Source organism: Canis aureus, chromosome 1 (genome assembly GCF_053574225.1).
Source record: "Canis aureus isolate CA01 chromosome 1, VMU_Caureus_v.1.0, whole genome shotgun sequence".
In the NCBI taxonomy this organism is placed as follows: domain Eukaryota; kingdom Metazoa; phylum Chordata; class Mammalia; order Carnivora; family Canidae; genus Canis; species Canis aureus.
In genome coordinates this window covers 31,270,391-31,282,558 of record NC_135611.1, presented here as the reverse complement: position 1 = coordinate 31,282,558, position 12,168 = coordinate 31,270,391, and the positions used below count along the sequence as shown (strand labels likewise).

At 38.1% G+C, this 12,168-nt stretch overlaps 1 protein-coding gene across 6 annotated transcripts in view; it reads left to right on the top strand.

The window, feature by feature from the left end:
• NHSL1 (NHS like 1) overlaps positions 1–12,168 on the top strand; it is a 151,169-nt gene that overhangs the window by 110,009 nt on the left and 28,992 nt on the right. For all 6 annotated transcript variants that reach the window (XM_077894510.1, XM_077894477.1, XM_077894494.1 and 3 more), the window contains one exon: positions 916–1,043. In XM_077894510.1, coding sequence (XP_077750636.1) covers positions 916–1,043 — 128 coding nt within the window. The remainder of the gene's footprint in view (positions 1–915; positions 1,044–12,168) is intronic.

Sequence of the window (12,168 nt, the reverse complement as noted above, 5' to 3'; positions counted from 1 at the left end):
TGAGTAATTAGCATGATGGTTCCTCCTTGAAGAGAATCTCTAGTCTAGGCAGCCAGTGGCCCCAGCCCTGCTGCAAAGCAGAATACCATGCTCCCAGTTACCTTCCACCTGCTGGTGCCAGGCATTTCTCTGTAGACTGGGAAACATCTCAGACTGCCACCTGGTTTCATATTAAATTCCACTCAATGATTATAGCCTATTTGATACCAAAGCTAAGCTGAGAACTAAAAATAAAATGAGGGCATTGTTATCCAGGACTTCTTATGTCATTACTAACAGATAAGTCTAGGAAAGAAGCATAGCATGAGAATTGCTTGTATTTTTTGATGAGGAGTTACATAATCAATTACTGTGTATCAGAAATTATAATAATTAAGACCCTGGGTTTAAATCCTGAGTCCATTGCTTATCTGCATAACATTAGTGAACAAATAATTTAATTATCTTAAACCTGACTGAGAGTGTTATTGTGAAGTCTAAACGAAATCCCATTAAAACATATGAACAGGGTATATATAATGTATAATCAGTGCTTTACTAATTCTTAGTTGTTTTTTTCTTTTTTAAGATTTTGTTTATTTATGTTAGAGAGCTCACACACATAAAGAAGGTGAGGAGCTGAGGAAGAGGAAGAGAGAATCTCAAGCAGACCTTGTGCTGAGTGTGAAGCCCAATGTGGGGCTTGATTTCACAACCCTGAGATTATACCTGAACCAAAATCAGGAGTTGGACGCCTAAATGACTGAGCCACATAGGCACCCCTCGTAGTTGCTTTTATCATCATTTTCATTATTAATAGCATTGTTATTTTGAAATCTTATGCCTAGGAAAATATTACTAGAAAAGGAAAATAAATAGTAAAAAAATTCTGAGTTTTAATGTCCTTTCTCCCTCCCTGGCCTGTACCTTCTATAGAATGCGATAAACTAAGACGAGATGGCTACCGAAGTTCTCAGTACTACTCCCAGGGGCCCACCTTTGCAGCCAATGCCAGCCCACTCTGTGATGATTATCAAGATGAGGATGAAGAAACAGATCAAAAGGTAAACCTTCCCGATTCAACATGGGATCCTGGATTGGGTCCCAGAACAGAAAATGGACATAAGTTGAAGAACTGGTGAAATCACAATAAAATCTGGTTTCAGTTAATAATGTTATCTCAAATTAATTTCTCAATCTTGACAAAGGTACCATGATTATGTAGCATGTCAATGTTACTTTACTAGGTAAAGGGTTCACAAGGAATTCTCAGTGCTATTATTGCAACTTTTCTGCAAGTCAAAAATTTCTTTAAAAAGGTAAATGTTGGGGCAGCCCAGATGGCTCAGAGGTTTAGTGCTGCCTCTGGCTCGGGGTGTGATCCTGGAGACCAGGGATCGAGTCCCACGTCAGGCTCCCTGCATGGAGCCTGCTTCTCCCTCTGCCAGTGTCTCTGACTCTCTCTCTCTCTGTCTTTCATGAATAAATAAATAAAATCTTTAAAATAAAAAAATAAAAAAATAAAAAGGTAAGGTCAGGATTCAACGAATTCATTAAAGGGTCACAATCAGGTTATTTGTGCATTTTGAATATTCTCTTTTGGAGAAGAAAAATAAAAGTCTTTGTTTTGTTTTGTTTTGTTTTTTTCATCTGATCAAGAACCCAGTCAAATTCCAAAGAGGAGCTCTAAGTGTTACAAGCCAATGCCACTGTTTCACAAGTGGTCAGTGTTTTTCATAAAGATTGAACAGAGGCAGCACTTCAATATATTATAGTGCTGGTCAATTCACTATAGAGATGTGATTTCCTATGCGTGGTACTTTCTAGTGCCATCTCTTGTTTTGTTTTGTTTTTAAAGATTTTATTATTTATTTATTCATGAGAGACACAGAGAGAGAGAGAAAGAGAGAGAGAGAGAGGCAGAGACACAGGCAGAGGGAGAAGCAGGCTCCATGCAGGGAGCCTGATGTGGGACTCGATCCTGGGTTTCCTGGATCAGGCCCTGGGCTGAAGGCGGCGCTAAACTGCTGAGCCACCCGGTCTGCCTGTGCCATCTCTTGTGATATGTACAAACATAACTTTCTCAGTAATAGATGCCCATGAAAGACTAAAAATGTAGGAAGATTTTGACTTAAATTTTTTTTTCATTTTATTTTGTACTGTGGACTTAAAATTTGATGGGCATGTTTTGGTTTAGAAACCATTTTTAATTAATCTAAGAAATTTCATTGGAATTAGGTCAATACATAAATGTGTTATTGTTTAGGGAACATTATTCAAAATTTATTGTCCTTCCTCAAATAAGTAACATCAGAAAAAAAGGGTAGATAGTTGATCAAAAACAGAAAATTGTTACCATAATATTTTAGTCTTCTGATGAAGATGGGGTGCTCGGTTTTGTTTTTGTTTTTGTTTTGAGAATTTTTTTTCCTATTTCTTTAAAAATATCTTCACGTATTAGCTTAATTCTTTGAAACTCAAAATGCACAAAAAGTTTTCCGTTACTGTAATGGGAAAAATAGCTACTTCCAAATTGATCTGGTTTTTAATTTTATTTTTCTCTCATTGACAGAAGCAAAAAAAAGAGAAATTTGAAGATGAATTATATAGTGAGGATTTTGTTCTGTTCTTATTTTTAAAAGTTTTTCATACCAAAAAAAAAAGTTTTTCAGCGTTATTGAAATTATAATTGACAAATAAAATTGTATATATTTAAAGTGTGATGATATGACACACATATAGGATTAATACCTCATATAGTTACCTTTCTTTTGCATGTGGTGAAAATGCTTAAATTTTACTCTCTTGGCAGATTTTAAGTAGTCACCATGGTGTGCATTAACTTCTCAGAGCTTATTCATCTTATAACTAAAGGCTTGTACCCTTTTTAATGAGCATCTCCCCAAACTCCCGACCCATGTGATTTGTCTTTTTTAATCCAAATACACTTCAACCTTTTACTAATGCTGAGAGGAAGAAAATTGAGTCTCTAATGGGACTCAGTGAGACAGAGGTGGTTTGGGTGCAGCGTGATTGTGTAAGTTGTGGGTATCCAGGAACATAGAATCCCCTGGTGGCAAATTGACATTACCAAGACAACATCCAAAGTGTTCACTCTGGAAAGTGAAATTGTAGTTTCTAAATTGTCACATAGCTGTTTATTTACCATGATGCTTTAAAAAGGTAAATGGGCTAGTTGTACTATAAATCTGAGAGAAGTTTTGTCTCAGTGGACTAGTTTCTATTCCTATGTGCATTGCAATGGATCCCTCTAAGCAGCCCTTTCCCAAATGTGTGGCAAAAGTAAAAAATCATTATCCCTAAGACAAGGCTTCTGTCATGCTGAAAATGAGTCAGGAGATAATGATAATATGGAAAAGAATATATACCTAAATGTCCTCCTTTATATGATAGGACATGACATATGACATATCCTATGAAACCTAAGAAATACCATAGTATGACTTGGTACCACCTGGATCCACTAGAGCAGAAACCAGAGAAATCTCCTCTTGGGGCCAAATGCTTTTGTAAAATGGAGACATAAGAGCAGTAGGGGAGGAGCCTTCCCTGGAGTGTGTGTTCAGAGGCTGTACTGTTTCCTGGGCTCCCTGAAAACACCCTCTAGGTTACAGGCTCAATCACAGTATCTGGATTCATGGCCTGCCTATATTTGGACCCTCATAAAAGCACATAGTTGCTTTCAAATTTTACCTTCCTTTACTACTGTATATCCTTGGTTAAAAGTATTTTCGAAATCCTTAGAATATACTGTTAGTGATTTTTTTTTTTTTAAGATTTTATTTATTTATTCATGAGACACACAGAGAGAGAAAGAGAGGCAGAGACACAGAGGAGAAGCAGGCTCCATGCAGGGAGCTTGATGTGGGACTTGATCCCATGACTCCAGGATCATGCCCTAAGCCAAAGGCAGGTGCCAAACCACCAAGCCACCCGGGGATCCCCTGTGTTAGTGATATTTAAGGAAACTTTCCTTAAATATATAGAACCAAGGTTTTTTCAGAATAAATACCAAATTATATAATGTATTAATTATGAATGCTTATTAATTAAACATCAACTAACAAATTATTCTGTCATATTAACAACAAACTTTCTTCCTTTCCTCCTGACCTCCCATCTTTTTCTCAGGCAACATCATTCAGTGTTGCATTAACTTCTGCAATTTCTTGGTTCCCTGGAGCATCAGAAAAACCCACTTGCCATCTTACTGTTCCACATGCAATTTGATGGTCTTGGAGTACATTCTTCATCTTTTTGTTTACTCATAGCTATTGGATTAATTACAGTGTTCCCTACCAGATCATATGCTTTTGTTTGTTTTTTAATTAACTCTGTATAAGTCAGTAAGACCTAGTACTGCTTTCAGTGACAAAAGTCCTGAAATTGGTGTGGAAATTAACCATTGTCGGTTGTTGTGCTTTTTCTACCACTTCCTATGGGTCCTTCACCCTAACTAGTGCTAAAGTATCTTCCAGTCAAGGAGAAGGTTTCATACGTGTGTGCCCCACACAGCGCTTAGTGCATGATGGGCTACTCAGCTGGCTCATTCATTCCATAATTATTTCCAGAACAATGATTAATAAGTAAATACCCTGAATCAGGAGTCTTTATTAAAAATCTTTGGGATGCCTGGGTGACGCAGTGGTTGAGCATCCGACTTTGGTTCAGGGCGTGATCCTGGGGTTCTGGGATCAAGTCCTGCATCAGGGAGCCTGCTTTTCCCTCTGCCTGTGTCTCTGCCTCTCTCTCTCTGTCTATCATAAATAAATACATAAAATATTGAAAAAAAATCTTTGTGACCCTCCCCTCATTGCCCACTGTATCATGATGATGCACTTGATGTTTCTCCATGCTGTGTGGCTGTCATTGGTAGTCATATGGATGTATTCCTTTATCCTTCCTCCATGTGTTCCTAAAGCACAGAATTAATAATTCATTTTCAAGTTAAGTATTTACTACTAAGGATGTCCTATGTGCCAGGGACTATTTTAGGTTCTAGAGATGTAACAATAAAGCAAACAGAAGAAATCCTTGCCCTTGATAGCAGTTGATTTGGTAGTGAGACACCAAGAGTAAATAAGCATTAATACTGTATTAGAAAGTGATATATACTCTGGAGTAAAATAAAGCAAAATAAGACAGAGGGGAGGTTGCCATTTTAAATTAAAAGGGCAAGCGTTCCTGAGCAAAGAGGTGATTGGTATTTTTTTTTTTTTTCTTTTTAGGTGATTGGTATTAAAAGAATGAGCCAGGCAGAAATCTTGGAGAACATTGCATTAAATAGTGCAACAAATGTTTCTTAAGAATATATACTAGATATTGCAAAATGCAACGGTTAACAAGGAACCTGTTCTTGCCTCAAGGAAGTTACAGCTGTCTGGTAGGGAGAACTAACCAGAATAAAAAAATGTTTTTACCAAGGACCTAGATCAAAAGAATGGCTGTTTCAGTGGTGAAAAAAGGAGAACTTAAGACAAGAAATTAAGAGAGGGTGGCATTCATTAAGAGAGGGAGTTAGAAGACAAATTTCAGGTCTTAGCTCTGCCACTTGTAGGGTTTCTTTGGCTATATCACTTGAGCCTTCCAGGCATTAATTTCCCTATCTAGAAAGTGGGGAGTGGAATAAGATTACTCTCTGAGATCTTTTTGAATCGGTTGCTCATTCATTCATTGACTCAGTGAATATTTATGCTGCATCTCCAACAGACTAGGCATCATTGTAGGTTCTGCAGACCCATCAAGTTAAAAAGACAAAGTCCCTGTCATTAGAGGAAACACAACTGTTTTTTTTTTTTTTTTTTAAACTTTTTTTTTATTTATTTATGATAGGCACACAGTGAGAGAGAGAGAGGCAGAGACACAGGCAGAGGGAGAAGCAGGCTCCATGCACCGGGAGCCCGATGTGGGATTCGATCCCGGGTCTCCAGGATCGCGCCCTGGGCCAAAGGCAGGCGCCAAACCGCTGCGCCACCCAGGGATCCCCACAACTGTTTTTATGTATACATAAATATAACACAAGGTGATGATACATGTTATGAAGAAAAATAAAATAGTGGTAAGGAGAATCTTTGACAGGGCTGCTATATTTAGATTGACTATTCAAGAAGGGATCTCTTGAGGGTGTCATTAGAGCAGACCTCAGAATGAAGTGTAGGAACACCACATGTGACTGTCTTTGGGAAGAAGAGATAGTAAGTGTCAAGGCTGGGAGACAGTAATATGACTGTCCTGTGGATGGGGGGAAGCCAGACACCCTCAGAGCAGCTGGATCAGGCATGGTAAGGACTTTGGATTTGTTGTTTCTGGGTGAGATGTGGAAGTCCTGGAGGAATTGAGGTAGAAAGTAGCATGATGTTGTTTCCTATTTAATGCAACACGGGTACTATATGGAGACAAGACCATGGAGAGCTGAAGATGGAGTAGAGTGACAAGTCAGTAGGCCATTGCAGTAATCCTGGCAAAGATATAGATGATGCAGGCTGGGACCAGGTTGACAGTGGTAGAGATTCTAGGTTTATTTTAAAAGTGTATCCTACAGAATTTACTGAAGCTATAAGAAAAAGAATAGTCAGGGATAATTTCATTTGCTGTCTTTCCAGCTTGATCCTTCTAGAATCCCCTCCTCCCTCCTTTCTTCCCTCTCTCCTTCCCTTTCTTTTTAGAATCCCATTTCAAAAATTATTTGACCCTGATGAGAAATTCTCTTCCACTGACCCTACCTTCTTCATGTCATCAGTCATCCTTCCCCAGCTTAGATTACATGACTCACAGTTATATTCACTTCTTTACAAACTCTTTCAACTCTACTGGTCCCTCTCTTTCTGCCAGTTTCCTAAAGAAATCACACCCATAGTTTAATGCAACTCTACCCCTGCTTTGCACTAAAGCCTGGCTAGTTAAACAAGGCTAGGGAAAAAAAACAGGTTATATTAGCTAGTTGTACTATAAATGCTTGATCTCAAACCTAAAGTGCCAGCAATCCTACTATATTAGCTCATCGATTCACTCTTCCACTCTACCAAATTATATTTCACGCCTTCTTCTCAAATCTCCAAACACCATGTTTTCTGCTTTACTTTTGGATACTGTCTTTGATATATACTGCACTGTGAAGTTGGGAGTGGAGGGAGCAATCCAAAGGTATATCCTTTTACAACCAAACCTGTTGAACTGCTTGCATCTGTTTCTCCACCTACTCACCCTTCCCTGCCATTGCAATGGGTGAGTAGTCCTTGCTTCTTTTCTGCCCTATTGTATCCCAAGTGCCTAGATTTGAGCTTGACATGTAGTGAGGACTCAGTATTTTTTCAATGGAATAATTAAGGCCAACTTCTCAAGGACACCTGCAATTTATCCCTCCCCTCTTTTGCCTAATCAATTTTCTCTCCTTACTGCATCATAACTATCATTATATGAACATGCTGTATTTTCTTTCATCTTGAAGAAACCCTCCTTTGACCTTTCCTCCCCCTCCAAATTCTGCCACGTTTTCCAGTTCTTCTTTATAATAGGACTTCTGTAAAGAACTGTCTAGACTTGCTGTCAGCACTGCCTTTTCTCACAGTCTCTTTTGAACCCCTCCAAATAAACTTTTATCCCCAGCACACTACTGAAATTACTCTTGTGAAGTCTCTTCATCACATCTACCTTGCCAAATCTAAGTTAGTTCTCAGCCCTCCTCTGATTCAACCTCTCAGCAGCATTTGACATAGTTTACTATTCTTTTCTTCTTAAAATACTTTCTGTCCTTGGCTTTCATGAGACCACACACTCCTGGTTTTCCTCGTCGCTCATAGCCATTGCTTCTCAGTCATTTGTTGGATGCTCTTCTTCCATGTATCTAAACCTTGGTATAATTCTGCTCCTCTGAAACAGGCTCACTCCTTGAGTGATTTCACTGAGCCCATGGCCATAAGTCCCATGCACTGAAGTTTCCTAAATTTCGGTTCCTAGTTAAATACAGACTCATGCATTTATCTGCTCACTATCCATTCAAACTTATCCAAACCCAGGTATGTGATTCTCCCATTCCTACCTGCTCTTCCTCCCATAGTTTCCTCCACTTCAGTAAACCATAACTCCATTCTACTAGATGCTTAAGTCAAAATGTTGGGAACATTCTTGATTCTTTTATTTTCACACCTTCAGTAAATTCTATGGTATTATCAATAATTGAACCACTACTAAGACCTCACATCTGACATTGTGTAATGATTAAGTCCAGGGCATGTTTCTGAGAGTGGGTGGTAGGGGCATGTTGGAAGTGAGGTTGTGAAGGACTGGGGCAAGTGAGAGATGGATCAGCTCTGTAGATACTGAGTTCACCAAGAGTGTTAACAGGAGTAGTGGTCGGGGGAGACTGAGGTGGGATCACAGGGGGCCTGCTAAGTGAGGGAATTAGCTTTTATTACATAGTTAATAGGAAGTCACTAACATATTTTTTAGGCAGAGGACTTTATGATTAGGCAGAGGACTTTATGATTATTATTTTTAAGCAGATGATTTTATGATTATATATTTGTAACAAAAGTTATATGTGCCATCTTTTGTTAGTTGGAAGATGTATAGATAATATTGAAACTGATTTTCTAATTTATGCAATGTATCAAATCTAACTCTAGAACTTCTAGAGATGAGTATTTTAACAGATTGATTTCTATTTTTAAAAATAGAGAAATTTGGGGGTAGCTCGCGTGGCTCAGCAGTTGAGCATCTGCCTTTGGCCCAGGGTGTGATCCTGGAGACCTGGGATTGAGTCCCACGTTGGGCTCCCTGTGTGGAGCCTGCTTCTCCCACTGCCTGTGTCTCTGCACCTCTCTCTCTCTCTCTCTGTGTCTCTCACGAATAAATAAATAAAATATTAAAAAAAGAGAAATTTTATCAAAAATTCACACACAGATTGACTGTGTTAGGTAATAGATGGGTTTACTAATTGTATTGTGACAATCATTTTGTAGTCTATACATATAACAAATTATCACATATATACCTTAAGCTTACACAATGTTATGTGTTGATTATATCTTGATAAAGCTGGGTGGAAAAATGAAGCTATGAAGCTCATTTAAAAAAAAAAATTGAAGCTTTCCCAAAGCAAAGAAAAAGAAAGATATGGTATGATTGTTTGTTTGTTTGTTTGTTTATTTAAATGAATTAGCTTAGCCCTGAGGCCAAACCTGACAAAGACTACACAAAGCAGAAAATCAACTGGCCAGTCTCACTCATGAATATTATCATTAGAAGTCATAAGTAGAATGTTATGAAATATAACAACTTAATACAATCAAATACTAAAAAATCAACCTGGATCTATCCCAATAATAATGCAAGGATATTCTGTGTCAGTTAATCCAATCACATGTTAATCATATTAATAGATTTGAAGAGAAAAGTCAGGTCAAAACCATAGATATTAATAAGGTATTTGATACAATTTAACAGCCATTCTTGATTTTAAAAAACTATAATATAGGAACAAATATCTTATCCCCAAATCCAGCATGATTTTTAATGAGCCATTCTTGTTAGAATGAGGCATAAGACAGAACATTCACTATCACTATTATGGCATTGTATGGGAAAACTAAGCAGAACAATTAGAAAAGCTTTAGAATAAGTTTCAAAATTAGGGAAGACTGAGATGATATCGTCATTCTTTGTACATGGTAAGTTGGAGATACTTGGGGACTGCTGTCAACAGTAGGATTTGGTGGGATGGACGCCTGGGTGGCTCAGCAGTTCAGTGTCTGCCTTCGGCTCAGGTCATGATCCCAGAGTCCTGGGCTCGAGTCCCACATCGGACTTCGTGCATGGAGCCTGCTTCTCCCTCTGCCTATGTCTCTGCCTCTCTCTTCTGTCTCAGATAAATAAATAAATAAATAAATAAATAAATAAATAAATAAAATAAAATGAGTTTATAAATAAATACATAAATAAGTAAACAGAATTTGGAGACAATAAGATATGAAATTGATATATGGATATCAATAATTTTCATATCTACAAAAGCAAGTTACAAGGTATAGTAGGAAAAAATCTCAAGTTATGCTAGCAGACGAAGTAGAGATAAATTAGTAAGTACAAGATCTATGTGAAAAGATTTAAGATAAATTAGTACAAGATCTATGTGAAAAAATTTAAAATACTGTAGAACACAAGATTTTAACTAATGAAAAGACTTATGCTCTTAGATTAGAGGACTCAGTTTCATAAGAAGTCAAGTGGTTTGTTTTTGTTTGGTTTAGAGTTAATTTCAGTGATGGGAAGAGGAGGAGAGAACCAGAGAGGCTGAATCTAAGGGTCATAGCTGGGAAAGCTGTAACATAGAGGAGCAATGAGGCAGGAGAACTGTCTTCACCAGGTATTAAAAAGAGTCAGGAATTATTCAGTGTGGAACCTGAATGCAGACCAGTGGGACAGAATGTTAAACAGAATATAAAGTCCAAAAGTAGACATAAATCTTTATTGGATTCAGTATATGACCAGGTTGGCATTTGAAATTAGGTGGGTGTCCAGTAACTATTAAAGGGGCTCCGAGCCAGCATTTTATGGCCTCCATGTTAAGACAAGACCCCTTAAATGCAGTTTATGTTTTTAAAAGTTACTCTAACAGTTTGGGTTATTTTAGACACAGAACATGTAGAGGTCAAATTTGAGGAAAAATTCTAGGGAAACACTTTACTTTGTTTATTTTTTTAAGATTTTATTTATTTATTCGTGAGAGAGAGGCAGAGAGACAGAGACAGGGAGAGGCAGGCTCCTTGAAGGGAGCCCGATGCAAGACTCAATCCCAGAACCCCGGGATCACGACCTAAGCCAAAGGCAGATGCTCAACTGCTGAGCCACCCAGGTGTCCCGAAACACTTTACTTTGTATTTCCTTAGTAAACAGTGGGGGGTTGGGGTATGATGAGGAGAACAGTGGACTCATAGAATTTAAGTGCTTAGGGGACGATTGGGTGGCTCAGTGGTTGATTGTCTATCTTTGACTCAGGTCATGATCCTGGGGTCCTGGGATCGAGTCCCACATCAGGCTCCCTGCAGGGAGCCTGCTTCTCATTCTGCCTATGTCTCTACCTCCCTCTGTGTGTCTCTCATGAATAAATAAATAAAATCTTAAACAACAACAACAACAAGTGCTTAGGCTACAAATGCTCTGACAGCAAAAGAAGTAATATAGAATGAAAAGCATCTAATTTGCATTCAACGATATGAAGCATCTATTATGTGGCTAGGATAGAAGCACTCTCCTAAAATGAGAATTGCTAATAAGGTAAAGTCTAAAAACTTAAATTAGAACAGAGAACCTACGGGACATCTGTTCTAGATGTTTATTCTAGAGAATTATTCTAGAATAGTTATCCTAATGCAAAACATTTACCAAATAGGACTCCTGCTTATGGGATAAGGAATTATGTTTTGCCAATAATACCCACATGTATCTTTTCAAAGTGTAGCAAGAAAATTAATTAAAATATTTCCAACGAGGGATCCCTGGGTGGCGCAGCGGTTTGGCGCCTGCCTTTGGCCCAGGGCGCGATCCTGGAGACCCGGGATCGAATCCCACGTCGGGCTCCCGGTGCATGGAGCCTGCTTCTCCCTCTGCCTCATTCTCTCTCTCTCTGTGACTATCACAAATAAAAAAAAAAAATATATATATATATATATATATATATATATATATATTTCCAACGATACATATTATATATAAATCTGCTGCATGAAAAATGCTGTCTGCAAAGGGATTTAGAAATCTTACAAAATACTTTTTTTTTTTTTCAACTGTGAAATCAGAGGGTAAGTCATTGCTTTAGTACTATTCCAGTCTTGGGACTTTGTTCTTTCAGTTTTCAATGCATACCAGGTACTACCAAACAGGTTTTTCAGGTATTTAAAGGAAGTTCAGTTATAGATGCCAAAACATTTCCTGTGAGTTGATAGGGCATTTCTTCAACTGCCATTGTTGGAGGTTATATTTGATGATATGTTCACTGAATCAGGGAAACATTCATAGAGGCCCCATTGTCTCAAGAGAAAGGATGTCAGTCATGAGTTACTCAATCTCTTATGTAAAATTAACCCCCAAACACGTAAGTTAGACTGGGATTATGGCAATAGAAGGTTGGCTTTAATGGTATTGATAGAACCCCAAATTGTCTTTCCTGTT